Here is a 25,883-nt window from a genome sequence, read left to right on the forward strand (position 1 = left end):
GAAGCTCCCTATGGAACCTCCCAGAGACATGTGGTGGCCTTGGCTGGGCACCAGCACTGAGTGTGGAGTGCTGAGATCTCCTCTGGGGCTCCAGATGGGATTGTGTTCTCCTAACAGCCTTGTTAAAAGGCAAAAAAAGGGGGAGAAAGGTGCCTAAAAAATAAAAGAGTATTAAAACTCAGCGAGACTAGGGCAGCAGAGTAAATCTTCTGCTGGGATATACACCTGGCACACAAAATAATAATTTTTGACCGGGAATAAAGGTCCATTCAGGGGCCTTGCAATGTCCCCAGGTGATGTAAATCGCACGAGCTGCCTGGAGTAGGATGGATCGGGAATCTTCCCCATGGGTAAAGGATCCACCGTGGTGCTTTGGCTTGTCCCTGGAGGCTGTGGCGTCCAGAGTGGCATCTTCTGCCACGGGGTGGCACCAGCAGCTCAGCCTGGTGTGGCAGCGGGACACAGAGGAGTGGGAGCACGGGGGATCCCAGGAAAAGCTCCACCAGCACCTGCTGAGGGATGGAGGCTGCCCTGGAGCTGCAGCCCTTTCCCTCAGACACCTGTGGAGAAATGAGTGCTGTGGGGAGGTGAGAGACCCCCAGGCAGCCAGATGCATCCCACAGGCTCGCTGCTGTCACTGGGGTGCCATTTGTCACAGGGAAAATGAAGACAGGCAACACTTCAGGGCACCATCCTCGCCCCTGCTCTTGTCTTCGCACCTCCCACCCCCTGTGTACTGTACCCTCTTCTGATTTCTCATTTATTCTGGGTTTTTTTCTGTTGCTTTTTACCAGCCACTCAGATTTTTCCTTCCTTTCCTGCCACATTCCCACTGCATCCTCTCTCCCACTGATTTTCATCCCCCTTCCAGTCAAGGAGCTGTTTGAAGACACACCTTGTGCCCTGTGGTTGTTCTTAACCGTGATAAATACAAACAAAACCCAGCTCAGCTCTGCCCAAGGGCTGCAAAATTGCAGGATGTTGAATTTTTTTTTGCAGGTTTTCCCTCCAGAGGGTGAACACAGCATCACAAAACCATAGAGTAATTCAGGAAAAAGGTCTCTAAGAGGATCAGGTCCAGCCTGCACTAACCCATGTCCCCAAGTGCCTGAGGGATGGTGACCCTGCCACAGCCAGAAACACATGTTGGGCACATCCAGGGGACACTCCATGCCTCAGGAACCTGTGCCTCCTGCAGCAGCTGTGCTTCCTTGCTCTCCCACAGGTGAACATCACGCTGCTGGACATCAATGACAACTACCCCACCTGGAAGGACGAGCCATACTTCATCAACCTGGTGGAAATGACGCCCCCCAACTCGGATGTCACCACGGTACGTGCCAGACAGGGTGATGGGTTGGTTTGGGGACACCACCAAACCAGTGCCACCAGTGTCACCTTCAGTCCAGACCATCTTTAATTCCATTTAAAACCTTACTCCTGAGCCTCCTCCCCGCTGCTGACCATCCCCTGTGTTTCTTCTCTCTCCCCTGGGATATTTTTTTTCCCTCTCCAAATTGTGTGGATTTTGGCCAAATCCTCCTTTTCTTAGCCTCGCCTGCGACCTCCTTCAAGGACCTCTCTGAGAGACTTTGATTTACAGCCTTTCAAGTCCCTCTGGTGAAATAAAAGAGAAGAAGAGGGGGAGGCTTCTATTCCATCACACTGAGAGAAAAATGACGGGAACAAAATGGAAAATAAATGAGGGAAAAGTGAAGAGAATCCACAAAATCATATAAGAAGGAAGGCTGCGAAAAGGAAAAAAAAAAAAAGGATTTTTTGAAGGGGGAGAAGGGTCTGGCAGTGCTGCTTGAGCCAGAGCACAGTGGTTTTCTCTCCTTCAGCCCTGCTGCTCAGTGCCAGCTTGAAGTCATCTTGCCTTTGACAACCCAATTAGTTGCTGGGAAAATAATTATTTTGTCACCGATCCGATGTAAATTCAGCTGCAGAATAAGCAGCAGGAGCTGGGGAAGTTATGAGGGCAGTGAAATTGGGGTGTTTGTTAATGTAAATGTCCCCTGTAATTAGGAAGGTCACAGGGAGAGCAATAAAGCATAAAATATCTGGCGTGGAGGAGAACTCCACCAAGGAATTATTCCTGATGTGGCAGCACAAGTTCCTCAGCGTGCCTCTTTGTCCCATTTATTTTATTTTTCCAAAGGGTCCTCGTTTTTCAGCTGGTTTTATTCCAAAGGAGGATAAATCCAGTTTGATTGCTGCACTTTTGTATCTTGTCATGCCATTACCTCCTGTGCTCACAGGCCAATTTTGGGGACATTTAACACCACAGCAGAGGTCTCGAGGGTGCAAAATCCCTGCAAATGTCACAAAAACACAGAGCTGGATGGAAGATGGGTTCCTTTGTGCTGCTGGTGCAGGGACAGCAGCAAACCTCCGTGGGGAGTGAATTCCCAGCTCTCTCCTGTAATTTTGTGCTGCTTCCCCACGGCAGGTGGTGGCTGTGGACCCAGACCTGGGGGAGAACGGCACGGTGGTGTACAGCATACGGCCTCCCAACAAGTTCTACACCATCAACAGCACCACGGGCAAGATCCGCACCTCGGGCGTGCTGCTGGACAGGGAGAACCCCAACGCCCAGGAGGCGCAGCTGATGCGCAGGATCGTGGTGTCTGTCACCGACTGTAAGCCTCCATCCCACCCTGGGTGTGCTCACTGCTCAGCTGAACCTGCCTGGCTTGGTTTGGAAAGGCAGGAGTCTGCTAAGGAAGGCAGGAGCCTCCCCTGAAATGGAGAATGTAAACCCTCCCCAGCCCTCCCAAGTGCTATGAATTTTAAATTAAGGAGCTCTCAGGCAAAAATATGGGAGCAGGAAATAACAGTTCTTTAATAGGGAAAAGAAAAAAAATTGGATAAAATAAACAATGCAGAACAACACTGACAGAGTCAGAACCCAACCTGACACCCTGTGGGTCAGGGTGTTGGTGGCAGTGCCATTGGAAATGTGGCTGCAGCCCTCCTGCAGTGTCAGGGGTGGTTCTGCTGGAGCAGGGATCCTGTAGAGAAGGATGTATTCTTCCTCTGAAGATCCAGTGGAAGGAGAGACAGCAGCTGTTCCTCTGGGGAATCCCGTGGAGAAAGCCGTGCTGGTGTCTCAAAACCTCTGGATTATATCTGGGTAGCAATGCTTGGCTCCTCCCTCTGGATTATATCTGGGTAGCAATGCTTGGCTCCTCCCCCTGGATTATATCTGGGTAGCAATGTTTGGCTCCTCCCCCTGGATTATATCTGGGTAGCAATGTTTGGCTCCTCCCCCTGGATTATATCTGGGTAGCAATGCTTGGCTCCTCCCCCTGGATTATACCTGGGTAGCAATGCTTGGCTCCTCCCCCTGGATTATATCTGGGTAGCAATGCTTGGCTCCTCCCCCTGGGCAGAGCATTTCCCAATGGGATGTTATAATTCTTATCAGCCATGCAGTGACATTCAATAGTCTGTTATCAGCAATGTCCCCTCCCAGGGAGGAGTGGGTGTGGTCACTCAAAGAGAGAGATAAGGCAAACTGCCCACTTGACAAAAGACAACTGCCACACAGTTGGTAATTGAAAACATCTTGCATTGCAACCTTCAACACTTCCCCAGCCTGATTTTGCCCTTATGGCAGAGTGTCTTCTGTTTTCTTCTCTCCTGCTTTGAACGCGAGTGTTTCTGAGGTAAAAAAAGGGGAATAGCTTTTAGCCTGCTGCTAAAACAAGCTCAGAATGTGAGTGAGTCATTCATGTAGCAGCCCTGAGAAAGAGCCTGAGAGGCAGGAACTCTCCCTCCCCCTCAGCCCTGCTCCATTGGCATCCCAGAAAATCAATTGAGCAGGTGAGGGAAGCAGAGCTGATCGGTTTTTCTCTGGAAATATTGCCATGGGGAAACTTTTCATAGGAAGAAAGATAGATGTACAAAGATAATCCTTTCTTTTCAGGACAAAGGGGAATGGTTTTAAACCAAAAGAGGGGAGATGGAGATTAAATGTTGGGAGGAAATTCTTTACTAAGAAGGTGGTGAAACAGGCTGCCCAGAGAAGCTGTGTCTGCTCTAACCCTGAAAGTGTCCCAGGACAGATTGGAAGGGGCTTGGGGCAACCTGGGATAGTGGAAGGTGTCCCAGAGGGTTGGAATTGGATTATCTGTAAGGTCCCTTCCAACTCAAACCATTCTGGAATTCTAATTGTCCGTTGGTGGCAGATCACCCATGACAAACCAGGGCCATCCCCCCATCCTGCACTGCCGTCTGCATAGTGAGTGAGAGCTTATTTTTAGGGGAAAGGGGTGGAAGCAGCTCAGGTGTTAACCTTGAGACCCCATTCCTGGCCTCCACAGGTGGGAGGCCACCCCTGAGAGCCACCAGCAGTGCCACGGTTTTTGTCAACCTGCTGGACCTGAACGACAATGACCCCACTTTCCAAAACCTGCCCTTTGTTGCTGAGATCGCCGAGGGGCTCCCCGCAGGCTCCTCTGTCTTCCAGGTGAGCGTGTCCCACTGCTGCAATTCCTCACACTGGGAGCTGCTGCCATGGCTTCTGCAGGCTGGCGATGCATCCTCTCCCTTCTCTGCACCTTCTCCCCCTCCTCCATCCTCTCCCTCTCCTTCTCTTTGCCATATTGTAGCAGTGGGGGATACAGAAGGTGAGCGTGTCCCACCACTGCCATTCCTCACACTGGGAGCTGCTGCCATGGCTTCTGCAGGCTGGCAATGCATCCTGCATCTTCTCTGCATCTTCTGCACCTCCTCCATGCTCTCCATCTCCTTCTCTTTGCCATATTCTAGCAGTGGAACAGGGGGGATGCAGAAGGAGTTGTGCATCTTTACTCCATGGGCTCACCACAGGTAGGGAGGATCCTCCAAGGCCATTTCATCCCTGCATCCCCAGGGCCAAAGGCACTTGAGATTTCTGTACCACGGCTTCCATGGCCAGGAGATGATGATCAGGGTGCTCTCCTATAGGAATGTGCCCTCCTGTTGATGGAATGACAAAAGGAAACAAGCCCAGAAGTTTCTCTCCTTGGTTAAATGAAACGACACCTCATAGGACCTGGGGGGCTTCACTCAAACTTAAGGAGAGCCAATTGGACAGCAGCCAAAAAGTCCCACCTAGGCAATTTACTAGAAAATAAGAGAACAAAGAAACCAATCACTTTTGTGAGGTGTTTTACCAAGGGCAAGAAGGTCTCTTGCCCCCAAACCACTTTTTCTCTGTACGAGTTTGTTGTTTTGCCTTTTATTAAACCTTATTTTTTCCAACACTGCCACAGAAGCCATCCTACTGATTTTATGCCTTCTAAGGTAGCTGAGCTGTCATAAGACCTCCAAGAGCTGACGAGAAGCTCCTGTTTGCCTGTCCCCACCAGGTGGTGGCCATCGACCTGGACGAGGGCCCCAACGGGCAGGTGTCGTACCGCATGCAGGTGGGCATGCCCCGCATGGATTTCCTCATCAACAGCACCAGCGGGCTGGTCACCACCACGGCCGTGCTGGACAGGGAGAGGATCCCCGAGTACCTGCTCAGGGTGGTGGCCAGCGACGCCGGCACGCCCGCCAAGAGCTCCACCAGCACCCTCACTGTCAAAGGTGGGTGCAGCGAGAGCGCGCGGTGGTGGCAAACGTCCCTGGGCGAAATGCAGGTTCTGCAGGAGACTCAGACAAACATCCCTGGAGGAAATGCAGGTTCTGCAGGAGACTCATTGAGGCCCATGTGTGAAAAACGCCAATCACTTGTTGTTTTTTTTTTAAATTTTAAAAGTTTTATGATAATAAAATGGTTATAAAAATAGCAATATAATTAAATTTGGACAATTGGGATGAGGACAATATGAGGTAATAAAAACAAAGAGTTACAGACAGTCCAGGTACCTTTTCTGGGCAAAATAAGTCCGAAAAAGGACACCCATTAACAAAGGATTAACCCTTAAAAGCAGCAGCCTGTTGCATATTCCTACACTCATCCATGGTGCATAAATTCCATTCAAACACAGGATTCTGTCTGGGCAGTGACAGCTTCTTCCTCTGAATCCTGACTGAGTCTTCAGGGCTGAGCAAGGTGGGAAGAAGTTCATTTCTCCTGATAATGGAGCAATAAATTCTCTTTCTCTGAAAGATCCAGGTGTCCTGTGGCTGCTATCTGGTGCAAGTGCCTCATTCCTTATACAGCAGTACTAATCAATACAACAAAATATATATAATAAATATATATATATATATATATATATATATATATATATATATATATATATATATGCATAGAGCCATATAATATGCACTTTTCACAGCCTGGAAACTGGGTCAGGTCTGGCTTTGTGCATAGGGATGGCTCCATCCCCACAGGCTCCATGTCTGCTATCAACACACTGCGGAGATGGGGAAAACATGGTGTTTCTGGCAGGGCCCCCAAATTATCTTTTTTTTTTTCTCCATTCCCCCATCCCCTGTGTTGCTTTTCTCTTTTGGTTCAGCATGTGATTCCCATCAGCTGCGTGCCTGGACAGCCCACGCAATCCGAGCTCAGAGCTGGAGCCTTATTGCAAGGCCTGCCTTTAATTTAGTGCCTTGCTGTTTGCTGGCTCTGTGCAAGCCTGGTGCTGAAAAAGGATACGCATCATCTGGAAATAAACTGACCCTGCACTGTCCTCAGGCCCGAGTTTGGGAAAGAAGCTCCAGGTCCCTGCCATGCCCCAGGAAATGCTGAGTTTATATTTAAGCCCCAGATTTTCCTTTGAACGGGGATGGAAACGGGCTTGGTGAAAACAGCGACTTGAATTTCAGTGATGCAACGGGTTTTTGGGCTGTGAGGAGGGTGATCTGTGTGTATCAGGGGCAACCAAATAGGCAGGCCCCCCAGTGCCCCAATGGCAGGGAGGGCCGGGCAGAGCATCCCTGGGATGCTGAGAGGAGCATTGGCAGCGCAGCCTGGCGTCTGCAGCAGGGGCAGCACGCTCAGCTCTGCTCTCCCTTTGCAGTTCTGGATGTGAATGACGAGAACCCCACCTTCTTCCCTGCTGTCTACAACGTGTCCCTGCCCGAGGACGTGGCCCGCGATTTCAAAGTGGTGCGGCTCAACTGCACGGACGCCGACATCGGGCTCAACGCCGAGCTCAGCTACTTCATCACAGGTGGGAGCGCGGTGCCACGAGGGGAGCTGGGCTCGCAGCAGGGCACAGGCTGCCCCAGAGCTCGGCCAGGGTGCTCCGCACTCCGGCTCTGCCTTTGCCAGCCCCTCAATCTTTGTCCGGCATCGCCCTCTGCTGAACAGCCCCGCTCGGCTCCCGGCCACGCTGACCATCCTGCTGACCCTGGAAAAGCATCAGCATGGGCAGGGCACGGCTAGGGAGCAAGGCCTGGGGGGACTTCCATCGGTGTTTATGATTGGGAGGCGTAAATGGAATTTTGGGGCGTTTTTGGGCAGGTGGGGTTGGTGGGCAGCAGCGCCCGGCTTGCCCCACGGCTGCAGCACCTGCAGCAGGAGGCTGGGGAATCCCCTGGCCACGGTTTGACTTGCAAACTGCACACCGAGCCCTCAGGAAGAGGGCAAAAACAGAAGTGCCACCAGAGAGCCGCTTTTCCCACAGTAGCAGCCTGCTGTTCCGTGTCCAGCCCCTCTGGCCTCTCCTCTGCAGGTGAATCGGGGTGTGCTGTCCCACAGGTACCACAGCTCACGTGCACAGTCACCCCAATTGCTCAAAGCACTCAGGAAATGGCCCAGCTTTCCCTACAGCCCTTGGATTGTTCCTGTGCTGTGAGGCAAAGTACTCTGCCAGGGACAAGGCACCAAACCATCCTTGCACAGCTGGGCTGACCCCGTGCCCAGGCCACAGAACCCAAGGAAATGGCCTCAAGTTGCACCAGGGAAGGTTCAGATTAGATATCAGGAGAAATTTCTTCACTGAAAGGGTATCCAGGTGTTGGGACAAGGAAGCTGTGGATGCTTCTGGATCCCTGGAGGTGTTAAAGGTCAGGTTGGACAGGGCTTAGAGCAGCCTGGTCTAGGAGGCGTCCCTGCCCACGATGAGGTGTTGGGACAAAATTATCTCTAAGGTCCCTCGCAACCCAGCCCATTCCAAGTTTCTATTCTGCTTGTGCTTTGCTCCAGGTCCCTCTCAGCCCAACCCAGCCCATTCCATGTTTCTGTTCTGCTTGTACTTTGCTGCAGGTGGGAACCAAGACGGCAAATTCAGCGTCGGCTTCAGGGACGGGGTGGTGAGGACGGTCGTGAGTCTGGACAGGGAGACCGTGGCATCCTACACACTGATCCTGGAGGCCATTGGTAAGGATTTCCCAGGGATCCCACAGCCACAGGTGGTGGCCATGCACGTGTGGAGCTCCCTTGCAGGTGTGTCAGAGGGGCAGCAACCTCTGAGGCGCTCTCCAAACCGGAGCCTGTGCCTGGTGCTAACACTGCACGTGTGAATTAATGTGTCCCACTTCCATCATGACTTTTGCAGAGGGTCTATTGTCCTCTCAGGTTTGCCCTGCCCCAGGGCTCTCCTTTTCACCTGGGAAGGCAGGCTCCCTGTTCCTGAGAGGCTCCACACTGTCCAGGGCATCCCTCTGCCCAAAAATGCCAACTCCACAGCATTGTTCCCCTCCTGCCATGCCAGCCCCTGGCTCTGGGGCTGCTGATTAACCCTGAGCCACCTGGCACGGGCAGAGGATCCCCGTGCCAAACTCAGCTTGGCTGTCATCCCCAGAGCTCTATAATGATGTGCCTGTTCACAGATGACTTGGATGTCCCTTTGGAGAGGAGAAGTGAGTGGCCTGGACAGAAATTGTTGGGGGCACAGCATTGTTGGGGGCTGCACAGGACTGTATCCCAAGGGGCAAAGGGTCTGCTGTGCCCCTCCCATGGGGATCACACTGCCTGTGCTTTCCCAGATCCCACAGGCTCCCAGCTGGAGGGTTTAGCACTCCTGCAGATCAGGCATGTTGAAAAATCCAACCCCAATCCATGCTGCCCCGTGCCTCATTCTTCCTGGCAAACCCAACAGCTGTGCTGCCATGTCCTTGCCTACTGAACATCAACCCATCCTGGTGCTCCTTGGCTGTGAGCTGAGCTGCAGCTGTGGAAAATTCACCAGGCTGCCTCCACCTCCCAAATCCCTGGCTCCAGCAGTCCCTTCACTTGGTGCATGGAGCTGCAAATCCTCTCTAATGAGCAGTTGCATTTCTGGCCTCACTGGGCTTCATGGCAGAGCTTGGGGGTGGCTTGGCTTTTCCTTTTTCTTGCAGAACAGCATGGTGGCTTTGCAAAATAGAAAGGGGGAGGAAAAAAAACCTAAAAACCTATGTGGGATTTAAAAGCTGCGAAAAGATGAAATGTTTTAGTTTGGAAATCTCGATCCTGTTGTTTCAGCAGCCTTGGGCTGAGCATCTCCTGTGCACGGAGGAGGTGGCTGAACCTCCCTCCCTCCCTCCTTCCCCTTTGTGTCCCTGCAGACAACGGCCCCACCGGGAACCGGCGCACCGGCACCGCCACCGTGTACGTGACCGTGCTGGATGTCAACGACAACAGGCCCATCTTCCTGCAGAGCAGCTATGAAGTCAGCGTCCCCGAGGACATTCCAGCGGCCAGCAGCATCGTGCAGGCACGTGCCTCTTCCCCTGGGACCCCGGGCTGGGAGCTGGGGGTCCCCCACTCACTGTGCCCCGCTGGAAGCACAGGGCAGGGGTTTTCCCTCCCTGTCTGTCCCCTCGGGCAGGGCAAGATGTCTTCTGGCTCATCCACTCCTCTGCCAGCCCAGGCTGTGAGTGCCGGGGAGGAGGCAGCAAAAAGCAAGGGGAAGTTAAGGAGCTCACCCCATTTCTGCAGGGGGTGAGAGGAGAAGAGCCAAGCTCTGTGCTGGTGAGGCCACTTTGGCTACACCCCTGCTTTCTCCCTCCTCCCAGGCAGAGATCTCCATGGGGAGGGAGCAGAGTGCCTGCAAAGAGATGCTCAGAGAGGGGGGAAAACCCTCAGAGAGGGAAAGAAGCATTTGGACTTTGCTTTCATGTTTGTGGCTCTTTGAGGGAGCGGTGGGCAGAGCTGAATGGCTCAGTGAGCACGGGATGAATGCGGGCATTCACAGCATCCCTTCAAACCCGCGGCTCTTCTGGAGCAGGCACCAAAGGCTCTTTGCAGAGGGCCCTGGGAAGGCTCCTGCTGCCTTCAATACCTCTGCAGGCACGGGCAAAGGGACAGCTTTGTCCCTGGCTGTGTGAGTCACCGGCAGAGAAGAAAGGAGCCTTTTGCCTTCTGCCACAAAAGGTTTGCTGGGAGCCCTGTGTCTGCTCCAGGCAGCAATGCCCAAGGGATTCTGTGGCTCCTCAGCACCTGCTGTGCCATGGCAAGGTGTACCTGATGCTCTGGGATCAGCAATCCCAGGATGGAGGTGTGTCCCTGCACAGGAACCCTAAAACTGAGCCGGTTTGGCAAATTGGAGGAAGGGAGGGAACTCGAGTCTGACTGGCAGCAAAGTGCCTGTTCTTAGAACCCGCCTCCCAAAAGAGGGGGATGCCCTTGAAAGTCCATGGCAAAAGTGGGGGAAGTTGTTTTTCCACAGAACAGCATGGAAGAGAAACAGAAATGAGCCATCTCCCAGCTTCAGTTTAATTTGCACCTTCAGCACGAACCATTTGTACAGAAGGTCTCTCCCTTCAGTGCATCCCCACATTCCCAGGGCAGCAGGAGAGAGTTTCTCAATGTTTCCCCATCCCTTTCTCCCAGAACCAGGCAGAGCAGGGCCAGAGAGGAGGAATGGGAACACATTGACCACAGCAACCCAGAGCTCACTCAGCATGGAGGGGGGTGACAGGGAACAGGTAGCACATGGGGGCACGAGCATCCCTCCACCTGCTCCAGAGGATAACTCCACTGGGAATTGCTTTCTGTGGAGCAGGCTCGCCCTGGGCTGCCTCTCTTCAGGTAGCCAGGTTGCTCCCAGTCTCTTGCAGGCTGTTTGTTCAGGTGCAGCACAACTTGCACAATTGTCTTGGTTTGGAAAGGCAGGAGTCTGCTAAGGAAGGCAGGAGCCTCCCCTGAAATGGAAAATGTAAACCCTCCCCAGCCCTCCCAATTGCTATAAATTTTAAATTAAGGGGCTCTTAGGCAAAAGTATGGGAGCAGAAATAACAGTTCTTTACTAGGGAAAAGAAAAAAAAATTGATAAAATAAACAATGCAGTACACTAGAACAACACTGCCAGAGTCAGAACCCAACCTGACACCCTGTGGGTCAGGGTGTTGGTGGCAGTGCCATTGGAAATGTGGCTCAGCCCTCCTGCAGTGTCAGGGGTGGTTCTGCTGGAGCAGGGATCCTGTAGAGAAGGATGTATTCTTCCTCTGAAGATCCAGTGGAAGGAGAGGCAGCTGCTGTTCCTCTGGGGAATCCCATGGAGAAAGCCATGCTGGTGTCTCAAAACCTCTGGATTATATCTGGGTAGCAATGCTTGGCTCCTCCCTCTGGATTATATCTGGGCAGCAATGCTTGGCTCCTCCCCCTGGATTATATCTGGGTAGCAATGCTTGGCTCCTCCCCCTGGATTATATCTGGGTAGCAATGCTTGGCTCCTCCCCCTGGATTATATCTGGGTAGCAATGTTTGGCTCCTCCCCCTGGATTATATCTGGGTAGCAATGCTTGGCTCCTCCCCCTGGATTGTATCTGGGTAGCAATGCTTGGCTCCTCCCTCTGGATTATATCTGGGTAGCAATGCTTGGCTCCTCCCCCTGGATTATATCTGGGTAGCAATGCTTGGCTCCTCCCCCTGGATTATATCTGGGCAGCAATGTTTGGCTCCTCCCCCTGGATTATATCTGGGTAGCAATGCTTGGCTCCTCCCCCTGGATTATATCTGGGTAGCAATGCTTGGCTCCTCCCCCTGGATTATATCTGGGCAGCAATGTTTGGCTCCTCCCTCTGGATTATATCTGGGTAGCAATGCTTGGCTCCTCCCCTGGATTATATCTGGGTAGTAATGTTTGGCTCCTCCCCCTGGGCGGAGCATCTCCCAATGGGATGTTATAGCTCTTATCAGCCATGCAGTGACATTCAATAGTCTGTTATCAGCAATGTCCCCTCCCAGGGAGGTGTGATTGTGGTCACTCAGAGAGAGAGATAAGGCAAACTGCCCACTTGACAAAGGCTAATCTGCCATACAGATGGTAACTGCAAACGTCTTGCATTGCAATCTTCAACAACATTTTCCAAAAGAAATGAAGCAGCAGGATTTTTTTGGACTGCCTGGTGGTAACTGTGTGTGGGTGTAGTTTGGATGCCTCCACCTTACCTGGCAGGAAGCAGTAACCTGGAAAGCATTTGGGTACCTGACATTGCAAAATCTCCTGTCACAGAGCCTGGAAATGAGCTGCTCAGAGGTTCTCTACTCAGGATGCTTGAGAAGGGAGCCAAAGCTTGGGAAGGAGGAGCAGGGCATGATCACATTTTGGTGGACTCCATGATGTCCCCGTCCTGGCTGCTGGAGAAGCTCCTGGGACAGGCCAGGGTGCTCTGAAACACCATCTGGCTCCTCCTGAAGCTGCTGATGGAGCTCCTCAGGGAGCCCAGGCGCTTCCAGAGCCTCAGCTGGGGCTGGCTGTCATCCACGGGGTGCTGGGGCAGCCACTCGTGGGGACCCCAGGGGGAGCGGCCCAGCGCCCGAAGGTGACAGAGGGTGACAAGGGTCAGCAGGGTGGCCAGCACCAGGAAGATGCAGACGAGCCCCACGATGGTGGGCAGCCAGTCTGTGCCCTCAGGGGAGCTGGCACTGGGTGGCACCGGCTCCAGGAGCCCAAGGACAGGTGGGGTGGGAGAGGTCCCGTTGCCAGAGCTCATCTTCCCTGCCAGGTGACACAGAGAGGTGATTAGCACGTGGCAGATGGACAGACAGCCACCCTCTGGTTAAACTGATGGGTTCTTGTCATGCCAAGACGTCCAGGATTGTCTCAGCCATGTTTTCAGTGGCACAGGGGGGACAGGGGTAGTCCATCCCACACTTGCAAAGCACCACCCTGAACTGAAGTGCAAAACCACCTGGAAAAGAAATCCACCATTATTTCTGGCCTCTGGGAGGAGACTTCCAGGGAGCACACACACACTGCATGAAGATTTTCTAGAAGAGATAAATATCTATGTACCACAGAAAGCTCAAAATCCTCACCCCAGGCTGCTGAGGTTTGGTTCTCCTGTGTTCCCCAGAAATGCAGGTTTGTTGAATTGGCTGTCATTTGGGGGTTTTGTGATTATATTTCCAAAGAAATTGGACAGTTGGTTGAGCCTGTGCCCTGATAAGTCCCCATCAAGCTGTGGTATGTGCCAGCACCGTCTTTATTACTTTGCAAGGGTGAAGAGTAACACCCTCACCCTACTCATGCCAAAAATCCTCATGCCGGGCATTTTGCTGACCTGCTTTCAGGCTCAGACATGTCACAGGTGATACAAACCAGCCTCCCAAAGTGCTGGCAGCACCAGCTCTTGCCTAATACCTGCTGGAGACTGTTCTCTCCTTTCCCCAGCAAGTCAGATCCTCCCAAGAGCATTTTGCACCTCTTTTTGCTCACATGCTCACTCCCAGCCCCAGCCAGGGGGGCTGGCATCTCTCCAGAGGGAGATGAGAAGATGAGGGCTAGGGAAATCCTGTTTGTGCAATGCCCTGTGTGCTGGAGGTGAAGCTCTATTGTTATCTATTATCCTTTCCTATGGAGGTGTGGGAGAGCTGTCTGACTGGTAAACTGGGATCTGGACTGAGCCAATTTAGAACCAAGATCTCGGGAGGGGAAAGGGGACACAGGTGTGTGCAAGGCAGCAGCCAAACACTCACCATAAAACCCTCCAGAAAGTGGAGAGAAGGCACCAGTGGCATGGTTTTAATCACTCAGGGTGCATCAGCCTGCTCAGAGCTTGGGGGCCTTTGGGGAGATGGTGCTCTTTGCATGGGGCAGAGCCAGGTCTGTGCCTGGAAAATGGGAAATGCAAAATCCAATGGGTCAGAGCCAGGCCTGTGCATGGAAAATGGGAAATGCAGAAACCAGTGGGTCAGGGCCAGGTCTGTGCCTGGAAAATGGAAAATGCAAAATCCAATGGGTCAGAGCCAGGTCTGTGCCTGGCAGATGGGAAATGCAGAATCCAATGGGTCAGGGCCAGGCCTGTGCCTGGAAAATGGGAAATGCAGAATCCAATGGGTCAGGACCAGGACTGTGCATGGAAAATGGGAAATGCAGAATCCAATGGGTCAGAGCCAGGTCTGTGCATGGAAAATGGGAAATGCAGAATCCAATGGGTCAGGGCCAGGCCTGTGCCTGGAAAATGGGAAATGCAGAATCCAATGGGTCAGGACCAGGACTGTGCCTGGAAAATGGGAAATGCAGAAACCAATGGGTCAGAGCCAGGTCTGTGCCTGGAAAATGGGAAATGCAGAATCCAATGGGTCAGGGCCAGGTCTGTGCCTGGAAAATGGGAAATGCAGAATCCAATGGGTCAGAGGCAGGCCTGTGCCTGGAAAATGGGAAATGCAGAATCCAATGGGTCAGAGCCAGGCCTGTGCCTGGAAAATGGGAAATGCAAAATCCAATGGGGCTAGGCCAGTTATGTGCCTGGAAAATGGGAAATGCAGAAACCAATGGGTCAGGACCAGGACTGTGCCTGGAAAATGGGAAATGCAGAATCCAATGGGTCAGAGCCAGGCCTGTGCCTGGAAAATGGGAAATGCAAAATCCAATGGGTCAGGACCAGGTCTGTGCCTGGAAAATGGGAAATGCAGAATCCAATGGGTCAGGGCCAGGACTGTGCCTGGAAAATGGGAAATGCAGAATCCAATGGGTCAGGACCAGGACTGTGCCTGGAAAATGGGAAATGCAGAATCCAATGGGTCAGAGCCAGGTCTGTGCATGGAAAATGGGAAATGCAGAATCCAATGGGTCAGGGCCAGGCCTGTGCCTGGAAAATGGGAAATGCAGAATCCAATGGGTCAGGACCAGGACTGTGCCTGGAAAATGGGAAATGCAGAAACCAATGGGTCAGAGCCAGGTCTGTGCCTGGAAAATGGGAAATGCAGAATCCAATGGGTCAGGGCCAGGTCTGTGCCTGGAAAATGGGAAATGCAGAATCCAATGGGTCAGGACCAGGACTGTGCATGGAAAATGGGAAATGCAGAATCCAATGGGTCAGGGCCAGGTCTGTGCGTGGAAAATGGGAAATGCAGAATCCAATGGGTCAGGGCCAGGACTGTGCATGGAAAATGGGAAATGCAGAATCCAATGGGTCAGGACCAGGACTGTGCATGGAAAATGGGAAATGCAGAATCCAATGGGTCAGGGCCAGGTCTGTGCCTGGAAAATGGGAAGTGCAGAATCCAATGGGTCAGGACCAGGCCTGTGCCTGGAAAATGGGAAATGCAGAATCCAATGGGTCAGAGCCAGGCCTGTGCATGGAAAATGGGAAATGCAGAAACCAGTGGGTCAGGGCCAGGTCTCTGCCTGGAAAATGGAAAATGCAAAATCCAATGGGTCAGAGCCAGGTCTGTGCCTGGCAGATGGGAAATGCAGAATCCAATGGGTCAGAGGCAGGCCTGTGCCTGGAAAATGGGAAATGCAGAATCCAATGGGTCAGAGCCAGGCCTGTGCCTGGAAAATGGGAAATGCAAAATCCAATGGGGCTAGGCCAGTTATGTGCCTGGAAAATGGGAAATGCAGAAACCAATGGGTCAGGACCAGGACTGTGCCTGGAAAATGGGAAATGCAGAATCCAATGGGTCAGGACCAGGTCTGTGCCTGGAAAATGGGAAATGCAGAATCCAATGGGTCAGAGCCAGGCCTGTGCCTGGAAAATGGGAAATGCAGAATCCAATGGGTCAGGACCAGGACTGTGCCTGGAAAATGGGAAATGCAGAAACCAATGGGTCAGAGCCAGGTCTGTGCCTGGAAAATGGGAAATGCAGAATCCAATGGGTCAGAGCCAGGTCTGTGCATGGAAAATGGGAAATGCAGAATCCAATGGGTCAGAGCCAGGCCTGTGCCTGGAAAATGGGAAATGCAAAATCCAATGGGTCAGGACCAGGTCTGTGCCTGGAAAATGGGAAATGCAGAATCCAATGGGTCAGGGCCAGGACTGTGCCTGGAAAATGGGAAATGCAGAATCCAATGGGTCAGGACCAGGTCTGTGCATGGAAAATGGGAAATGCAGAATCCAATGGGTCAGAGCCAGGTCTGTGCATGGAAAATGGGAAATGCAGAATCCAATGGGTCAGGGCCAGGCCTGTGCCTGGAAAATGGGAAATGCAGAATCCAATGGGTCAGGACCAGGACTGTGCCTGGAAAATGGGAAATGCAGAAACCAATGGGTCAGAGCCAGGTCTGTGCCTGGAAAATGGGAAATGCAGAATCCAATGGGTCAGGACCAGGTCTGTGCATGGAAAATGGGAAATGCAGAATCCAATGGGTCAGGACCAGGACTGTGCATGGAAAATGGGAAATGCAGAATCCAATGGGTCAGAGCCAGGTCTGTGCCTGGAAAATGGGAAATGCAGAATCCAATGTGTCAGGGCCAGGTCTGTGCGTGGAAAATGGGAAATGCAGAATCCAATGGGTCAGGGCCAGGCCTGTGCCTGGAAAATGGGAAATGCAGAAACCAGTGGGTCAGGGCCAGGTCTGTGCATGGAAAATGGGAAATGCAGAATCCAATGGGTCAGGACCAGGACTGTGCATGGAAAATGGGAAATGCAGAATCCAATGGGTCAGAGCCAGGTCTGTGCATGGAAAATGGGAAATGCAGAATCCAATGGGTCAGGGCCAGGTCTGTGCCTGGAAAATGGGAAATGCAGAATCCAATGGGTCAGGACCAGGACTGTGCATGGAAAATGGGAAATGCAAAATCCAATGGGTCAGAGCCAGGTCTGTGCCTGGAAAATGGGAAATGCAGAATCCAATGGGTCAGAGCCAGGTCTGTGCCTGGAAAATGGGAAATGCAGAATCCAATGGGTCAGGGCCAGGTCTGTGCCTGGAAAATGGGAAATGCAGAATCCAATGGGTCAGGACCAGGACTGTGCATGGAAAATGGGAAATGCAGAATCCAATGGGTCAGGGCCAGGTCTGTGCGTGGAAAATGGGAAATGCAGAATCCAATGGGTCAGAGCCAGGCCTGTGCCTGGAAAATGGGAAATGCAGAATCCAATGGGTCAGGGCCAGGTCTGTGCGTGGAAAATGGAAAATGCAGAAACCAATGGGTCAGGGCCACGTCTGTGCCTGGAAAATGGGAAATGCAGAAACCAGTGGGTCAGGGCCAGGTCTGTGCATGGAAAATGGGAAATGCAGAATCCAATGGGTCAGGGCCAGGTCTGTGCATGGAAAATGGGAAATGCAGAAACCAATGGGTCAGGACCAGGACTGTGCATGGAAAATGGGAAATGCAGAATCCAATGGGTCAGAGCCAGGCCTGTGCCTGGAAAATGGGAAATGCAGAATCCAATGGGTCAGGGCCAGGACTGTGCCTGGAAAATGGGAAATGCAGAATCCAATGGGTCAGAGCCAGGCCTGTGCCTGGAAAATGGGAAATGCAGAATCCAATGGGTCAGGGCCAGGTCTGTGCGTGGAAAATGGAAAATGCAGAAACCAATGGGTCAGAGCCAGGTCTGTGCCTGGAAAATGGGAAATGCAGAATCCAATGGGTCAGGGCCAGGTCTGTGCCTGGAAAATGGGAAATGCAGAATCCAATGGGTCAGGGTTTGAGGGGGTGAGCCCCTGTGTGTGTTGCAGGCAGTCCCAGGGACGGAGCTCTGCTCACCTCCTCCACAGTGATCTTTTCACCTCTCCTCACCCCAAATGTATTTTTCTTGTCCATAACCTGCCCTGTTCCTTCCCCTCAGCTTTGGGAACAGAGCAGCACTCCCAAGGTCCCCCTGCTCCAGGGACAGCTCCTCTGTGCTGCCAAGGCAGGGCTGCAGGGTGTCCCACTCCACAGGCAGCCTCAGTCAGGGTTTCCAGGGCTACCTTCAAGCTGCCATTTACCAAAATGCATGTGGTGACCTCGCATTGTTCCTGGAGAGCCAGCCAGGAGGCGTGGGCAATTCCTTCAGGCTCTTTCATTCCTTCGGGCTGGGTTTGCTCTCCTGCTCGTGGCTGCAGAGCTTGTCTTTTAGATTCACTTGACAGCATTCCGTAGAAACCCATCAGGAGGGATCACACTGGTGTTTTCCCAGGCTTTTTCAGGGAAAAACCAGAAAAAAAGCCATGCCATGGTTCTCTCCTTATACTCAGCCCAGCTGGCAGAGCTCTCATGGCATTGCCCCTTCCCAGCACCACTGTCCCACCCAAGCTCTATATTCTTCACCCTGCTGGGTTAAAAGGGATTTTCCTGCCCTGGAAATCCTGCCCAGGGGTTCATCCCTCCCTGATCAGCTCCAAATGTGACACATCCCCATGAGCATGAGGCAGATGAGGATCAGAGGAGAAAAAAGAGAAATTGCAAAAGGTAAAATGCCCCCAAGAAAGGTGGAAAGGTAGGAAAAAGGAATGATTCTCATGCCTGAGCAGCAGAGCAGGTTCTTCTGCCCAGCACCAGGCACTGCTCCCTGGCCTGGCCCAGCTGCCTGGTTTGGCAGTTTTTCCATCTGCTCTCCCTCCCTTTCCTCAAAGTCCTGCAAAGAAAAGCCTGTTCTCAGGCACAGCTCCCATGAAAAGCAGCTCTCATTCCCTTCCCCAGCTTGCCTAGCAACACTTTTCCTGGAGCTCCCCAGCTTTTCCCAGCGCCCTGAATATTTCCACGGGCTGGCAGGAGGAGCTGATGCTGGGCAGGACCAGGCTGACCCTCCTGGTTCTGCTCCCAGGGTGTGAGTGATGCTGCTCCCCATCAGCCCTGCTGGTAAACGGCACAGCTGCATCCCCAGCACCTTCTCCCTCTCCCGTCACCAGGGCTGGGAAGGGAGGAAGGATGCCTGACCCCATTTCCACCCCGAATTTTGCATTCTCCGCCCATTTCCAGTGTTTTCCCCAGGAGCAGGGATGCCTGACCCCATCCCCACCCCAAATTTTGCATCCCCACCCATTTCCAGCTCTTTCCCCATAAGGAGGGATACCTGACCCCAAGCCCACACCAAATTTTGCATTCCCACCCATTTCCAGCTCTTTCCCCATAAGGAAGGATACCTGACCCCAAGCCCACCCCAAACTTTGCATCCCCACGCATTTTCAGCTCTTTCCCCATAAGGAGGGATGCCTGATCCCATTTCCACCCCAAACTTTGCATCCCCACCCATTTCCAGTGCTTTCCCCAGGATAATGTGGTTCATTTCACCTCTTTCCCCAGAAGGAGGGATGCCTGACCCCATTCCCACCCCAAATTTTCCATCCCCACCCATTTCCAGCTCTTTTCCAGGGCATTATCTCCGCAGCCAGGGGTCTGTCTCAGCCCTGGGGGTGGCCTAGGGAGCTGGCAGTGGCTTTGCCGCGGGGATTTGCGCTCCCTACCTCTCAGCAGCGCTGCCTCCCGCACTCCGGTGCTTCGCCGCCTCTCCCACCGCGCTCCGCCGCTGCCAGCCCCCTCCTCCCGTTGGGGAGGGTGGGACAGAGGTGGCAGCCGGCTGGGGACAGCCCGAGCCAGCCGAGCCAGGGCGCTGCAGTGCCCCGGAGCTGTGTCCTGATGGGGTCGAGCCCCCTGGGATGCATCTCCTCGGGATTTGTCCCTGTAGGATGAGTGAATGGTGCAGTCGTGGGCTGAGCCTCCCCTCCTCATGCCTGCCCCTCATTTTCCCAGAAAATCGACTTTTTTCCCATTGTTTTATTGCCCCTCCTCATCCTTTTGTGTCACCTTTCCCCCCAGGGCTGTGACAGGCTGGCTGTGCCCTGCAGCAGAGGGATAAAACAGGCTGGAGCTCAGCTTGGCTGCACCAGGTGCTTTCCACCTTTAGCACCACAGAAAAGAGCTTTTCTCCCACTGCCTGCCCTGCTGTGCCACTGTTTTCCCAAGTTTGGGGCAGTTTGTTAAAGTGCCACCTTTCCTTTGGGACCTCAGCAGGTCAAAGCAGCAGCAGCCAAGATTTCCTCAGGCTGCATCCCATCCCATCCCATTGATCCCATCCCATCCCATCCCATCCCATCCCATCCCATCCCATCCCATCCCATCCCATTGATCCCAGCCAATCCCATCCCATCCCATCCTATCCCATCCCATCCCATCCCATCCCATTGATCCCATCCCATTGATCCCATCCCATTGATCCCATCCCATCCCATCCCATCCCATCCCACTCATCCCACCCCATTGATCCCACCCCACTGATCCCATCCCATCCTATCCTATCCTATCCTATCCTATCCTATCCTATCCTATCCCATCCCATCCCATCCCATTGATCCCATCCCATTGATCCCATCCCATCCCATCCCACTCATCCCACCCCATTGATCCCATCCCATCCCATCCCATCCCATCCCATCCTATCCTATCCTATCCTATCCTATCCTATCCTATCCTATCCCATCCCATCCCATCCCATTGATCCCATCCCATTGATCCCATCCCATTGATCCCATCCCATCCCATCCCATTGATCCCATCCCATCCCATCCCATCCCATCCCATCCCATCCTATCCTATCCTATCCTATCCTATCCTATCCCATCCCATCCCATCCCATTGATCCCATCCCATTGATCCCATCCCATCCCATCCCATCCCACTCATCCCACCCCATTGATCCCACCCCACTGATCCCATCCCATCCCATCCCATCCTATCCTATCCTATCCTATCCTATCCTATCCTATCCTATCCTATCCCATCCCATCCCATCCCATCCCATCCCATTGATCCCATCCCATCCCATCCCACTCATCCCATCCCATTGAGCCCATCCCATCCTATCCCATCTCATTGATCCCATCCCATTGATCCCATCCCATCCCATCCCATCCCATCCCATCCCATCCCATCCCATTGATCCCATCCCATCCCATCCCATCCCATCCCATCCTATCCCATCCCATTGATCCCATCCCACTGATCCCATCCCATCCCATCCCATCCCATGGTTTTTCATGTGTGTGAAAAACGCCTATCACTTGTTTTTAAAATTTTAAAAGTTTAATAGTAATAAAATGGTTATAAAAATAGTAATACAATTAGAGTAATAATAATTTGGACAAATTCAATTAGGACAATATGAGACAATGAACACAAAGATTTACGGACAGTCCAGGTACCTTTTCTGGGCAGCCTGAGCCCCAGAAAGGCCCCACGTTAACAGAGGATTAACCCTTAAAAGCAGCAGCCTGTTGCATATTCATACACCTCATACATGATGCATAAATTCCATTCAAACACAGGATTCTGTCTGGGCACTGTCAGCTTCTTCCTCTGAATCTTAACAGTGCCTTCAAGGCAGGAAAAAGTTCGTTTCTCCTGATAAGAGGGCAATAAATTCTCTTTCTCTGAAAGATTCGGGTGTCCCGGGGCTGCTATCTCACTGCAAGTCCTTTCTTTAAAAAAAGTATCCTACATAGCACAGTTTCTATTTTAATATTTTTTATAACCTAAAACAGTATTTAACACACTGCTTAAGAGAACTAATACAGTATTACTTTCTAACCCAACACATATAATATTCATTTTAATGTTTGCAAAAAGCCAATCATAAAATACATGCATTTTTCACAACGTGTGGACACAGGGATGAGAAATCCGGATAGAGGTCAGTATTTTCCAAGTTTTCTGCTGACACAGGGGGAAGGGAGCAAGAGCAGTTCAAGGTACCTCAAAACCACATTTCAGAGGAGCATCTCTGACTCCTGCAAGCTGTGAGGGGCTGGGGGTGAATGTCCTCACTGTTCCCCCTGCATGTGCATCCTTTGCAGCAACCCTTCCTCTTCCCTGCATAAACCTTCTGGGTGCAAACCTTCCTGGGAAAAAGAAACTGCTGGGTAGTATTGTGGCAATAGGCAGAAGATGCCTGGCAGAGGGAAGCAGGGAGAGAATGAAGGCTCAGGCATTCCCTGCATCCTCGCCCAGGTGATTTGTGAGCAGCCGCACTGTGGCTGAGCTGTGGGTGCTCTGTGGGGAGTGGGTTTTGCCAAGAAAAGATGCAGGGGCTCGGTGCCAGCTGGGCTGGGAGCCCTGGCCCTGCTGGTCACTGCCAGGCCCTGCTTCCCAGCTGCTGGCTGGGGTTTGGTGAGGGCACTGCAGTCTGGTTCAGTGACACCAGAGGGGAGCCCTGCCTTGGTTTTTTCCAGGGCGAATGGCAGAGCCGGTCCCTGCCGTGCACCAGAGCCTGGGGCTGCTCCACCCTGCTCAGGGGCTCACAAGGACGCTCAGGGCTGCTTGCTTTCACATTTCCTTTGGCAGTTTTTCTGTGTGCTGCTGCTTGGGTGACTCTCCAGGATGCCGTGGGCTGCGTGCCCACCAGGCACAGGAGCAGCTCATCCCAGCCAGGCTCCATCCCCGGTGGCAGCACCACTGGGACAAGCATTGGGATGCCCGGTAGGGTTGAGGGAGGCTCCTCCTCCAGCACACAGACCCATGGGATTTGTGGGGTGGTCCTGAGGCTCAGCTCCCACCTCAATCCAGCAGCCAGGGGCTCCTGAGCCCACTGTCCCTGCTGCCCAATGCTGAGGGGAGAGCAACTTAACTTTGCTCTGTATTTGGTAAGCTCCCCAGCTCAGGTGGAGGAGAAGGATGTCCAGCTCTGGCAGGGTAGGAGGACTCGTCCTAGTCCAGAATTCTCTGCCCTTGACCTCTACTCCTCTGCTTTTCTCCTGAAGGTGAAAGCCACGGACGCGGACGAAGGCATTAACGGGAGAGTGTGGTACAGGATTGTCAAGGGTGAGTCCAGGTGCCCCTTTCTGCATCAGGGAGTTTGTCTACCCAGCCTCAGGAGGCTGAGCTCCCCATCCTTTTGCACCTTGGAGCCCACAGAACCATTTCTCCCAGCCCTAAGCAAAATTCAGCTTTAGGGCTCATTGCTGGACAATGATTTGTCATGGATGGACAGCTAGATAGAATCCTAAAATCACAGAATGGTTTGGGTGGGAAGGGACCTTAAAGTTCACCTCATTCCAGCCCCCTGCCATGGGCAGGGACACCTTCCACTACCCCAGTGTGCTCCATGGCCTTGGACACTTCCAGGCATGGAGCAGCCAAACTCCTCTGGGCAGCCTGTGCCAGGGCCTCACCACCCTCACAGGGAAGGATATCATTCCAATATCCCATCTTTCCCTGCCTTCTTTCAGTCTGAAGCCATTCCCATGGTCCTGTCACTCCAGGCCCTTGTCCCAGGCGCCTCTCCAGCCCTTTTGGAGCCTCTTTAGGCACTGGAAGGGGCTCAAAGGTCTCCCCAGAGAACAGCAGAACAGCTTTCCCAGCCTGCATTCAGAGCAGAGCTGCTCCAGCCCCCAGAGCATCTTTGTGGCCTCCTATGGGCTCACTCCAACACACCCACATTTTTCTTATTTGATGCCATTCTGTAGCTCCTCCTGGCCTGACCCAGGGCCAAACACTGATGCAGCTGAATCTGATGTAACCAGAGGTGATGGGGCTGAAGTTTTGCTCGATAATCTCCCTCCAAAGAGCCTCCCAGAGAGGGCTCAGTGTGTCCCCAGGACGGTTGTGGGCACAGTGGGCAACATCCCTCTCGTTTTTTCCCCATTTCCAGGAAACGAGCACAACCACTTCCGCATCAACCCCAGCACGGGGCTGGTGATGCGGGGAGTGCGGCACCTGGACAGGGAGCAGAACTCCTCCCACGTGCTGGAGGTGGAGGCCTACAACACGGAGCAGGGGCCCATGAGGAGCTCCGTGCGGGTGAGGAGCTCACAGCGGATTGCGCAAAACGCTCGCAAGCTTGGTCCTTCCCAGCAGCTGAACAGGAAATTAGAAAGATCTGGCGTGGGAAGTCTCTGGGGGCTGCTCGTGGCTAGAGAAGAGGTTGTTGGCGGGGGGTTGTTTGATTTTTCTTTTTTCCTGTGGTGTTTTGGTGCTGTTATGCTGCTGAGGCATGCGGCAGTCGCTCAGAGGGAGTCCTGCTCGCTCGGCGAGATGCGGCTCTGCTGCTGGGAAGAAAAGCTGAGCCTCAGCCTGCTGAAAACCCTGTGTCCTGGCCAGGCACCATTTAAATAATCCAGAACCCAGTGGTGACAGTCGTCAGCTGCAGAACAGCCGCTTCCCACGGCTCCCACAAGCCCAGCCCTCCATCTATTCTTAGACCGAGTGCTGGGGTGGGCTCTGGATGAGTGTGAGGTGCCCCCAGCGCCAGCAGCAAGCAGAAAACCAGGAGAAAGAAATGTGCTCCCTGGGGAAACAGCACTGAACTTTGAGCAAAAATTTCCCAGCGAGTCTCTCTGTTGCGAGGTCTCAAAGGGTTTGATCAGGGGATCCCAGAGGATGGAGGAATTGATGTACTCAGGGTGCCTCCTACCCAGCAGGGAAAGGCTGACTCACTCTGACCCACAGGGTCTAAAGGTTTAAATCAGATTTAAACATCACAGGCTTAAATTTGTGATGTTAAACCCTTTATGTTCATTCTCCATCCCATGGTGTTTGTAGAAGAGGTGTCTTGGTTTGGAAAGACAGGTGCCTGCTAAGGAAGGCAGGAGCCTCCCCTGAAATGGAAAATGTAAACCCTCCCCACCCTTCCCAATTGCTATAAATTTTAAATTAAGGGGCTCTCAGGCAAAAAATATGGGAGCAGGAAATAACAGTTCTTTAATAGAGAAAGGAAAAAAAGGATCAAATAAACAATGCAGAACACTGACAGAGTCAGAAGCCAATCTGACACCCTGTGGGTCAGGGTGTTGGTGGCAGTCCCATTGGAAATGTGGCTGCAGCCCTCCTGCAGTGTCAGGGGTGGTTCTGCTGGAGCAGGGATCCTGTAGAGAAGGATGTATTCTTCCTCTGAAGATCCAGTGGGAGAAGAGGCAGCTGCTGTTCCTCTGGGGAATCCCATGGAGAAAGCCGTGCTGGTGTCTCAAAAACCTCTGGATTATATCTGGGTAGCAATGCTTGGCTCCTCCCCCTGGATTATATCTGGGTAGCAATGCTTGGCTCCTCCCTCTGGATTATATCTGGGTAGCAATTTTTGGCTCCTCCCTCTGGGCGGAGCATCTCCCAATGGGATGTTATAGCACTTATCAGTCATGCAGTGACATTCAATAGCTGTTATCAGGGAGGTGTGATTGTAGTCACTCAGAGAGAGAGATAAGGCAAACTGCCCACTTGACAAAGGTAATCTGCCATACAGATGGTAACTGAAAACATCTTGCATTGCAATTTCAACAAGAGATTATCACAGGATCATGGAATGGGTTGAGTTGGAAGGGACCGTCAATCCCCCCTAGTTCCAACCCCTCTACCATTGTCAGGGACACCTCCACTAGCCCAGGTTGCTCTGAGCCATGTCCAGCCTGGCTTTGAACGCTGAAATGTTTCTCTGTGATGTTAAACCCTTTGTGCTCACTCTCTATCCTGTGGTGTTTGTAGAAGAGGTTATCACAGGATCATGGAATGAGTTGAGTTGTAATCTCTTCTGCCATTGTCAGGGACACCTCCACTAGCCCAGGTTGCTCTGAGCCCTGTCCAGCCTGGCTTTGAGCACCGAAATGTTTCTCCGTGAGCACCACGAAGGGTTGATTCCCCAATCTCACCCAGTTCACGTGTGGTTTCTCCGGGGCTCCCCAGGTGATCGTGTACGTGGAGGACGTCAACGACGAGGTGCCGGTGTTCACGCAGCGCCAGTACAGCCGCCTGGGGCTGCGGGAGACGGCGGGGATCGGCACCTCCGTGGCTGTGGTCCGCGCCACCGACCGGGACACAGGTGGGAAGGGCAGGTGGGAAACGCCCAGTGTGGGGAGGGCAGTGAGATATCAGCCACTGCACAGATCCTTACAGCCCCTCAGCCCGCAGAGCTGGCTTTGCGCCCGAGCAAGGCAGCA

The 25,883-nt window shown here is 52.8% G+C and overlaps 2 protein-coding genes across 2 annotated transcripts in view; one reads left to right on the plus strand and one right to left on the minus strand.

The window, feature by feature from the left end:
- Positions 1-25,883, plus strand: part of CDH23 (cadherin related 23) — a 223,341-nt gene that overhangs the window by 149,824 nt on the left and 47,634 nt on the right. Inside the window, 10 exon segments of the mRNA XM_058810630.1 lie at positions 1,226-1,333; positions 2,453-2,642; positions 4,329-4,474; positions 5,358-5,577; positions 6,963-7,115; positions 8,153-8,266; positions 9,436-9,584; positions 22,719-22,779; positions 23,609-23,757; positions 25,630-25,765. Coding sequence (XP_058666613.1) covers positions 1,226-1,333; positions 2,453-2,642; positions 4,329-4,474; positions 5,358-5,577; positions 6,963-7,115; positions 8,153-8,266; positions 9,436-9,584; positions 22,719-22,779; positions 23,609-23,757; positions 25,630-25,765 — 1,426 coding nt within the window.
- Positions 12,412-17,997, minus strand: C9H10orf105 (chromosome 9 C10orf105 homolog). Its single transcript, XM_058810895.1, has 2 exons — positions 17,973-17,997; positions 12,412-12,812 (listed from the first exon to the last, which is right to left on the minus strand). The coding sequence occupies exons 1-2, from the start codon at positions 17,995-17,997 to the stop codon at positions 12,412-12,414; spliced, it is 426 nt and encodes a 141-aa protein (XP_058666878.1).

This window comes from Ammospiza caudacuta, chromosome 9 (assembly GCF_027887145.1).
Source record: "Ammospiza caudacuta isolate bAmmCau1 chromosome 9, bAmmCau1.pri, whole genome shotgun sequence".
Taxonomy (NCBI): domain Eukaryota; kingdom Metazoa; phylum Chordata; class Aves; order Passeriformes; family Passerellidae; genus Ammospiza; species Ammospiza caudacuta.

Coding starts and splice junctions, on each gene's coding strand:
- C9H10orf105 (XM_058810895.1), bottom strand. CDS start 17,997: ATGCGAGGTCACCACATGCATTTTG. Junction 12,813..17,972: donor AGGTCACCACATGCATTTTG/GTAAATGGCAGC, acceptor GTCACCTGGCAG/GGAAGATGAGCTCTGGCAAC.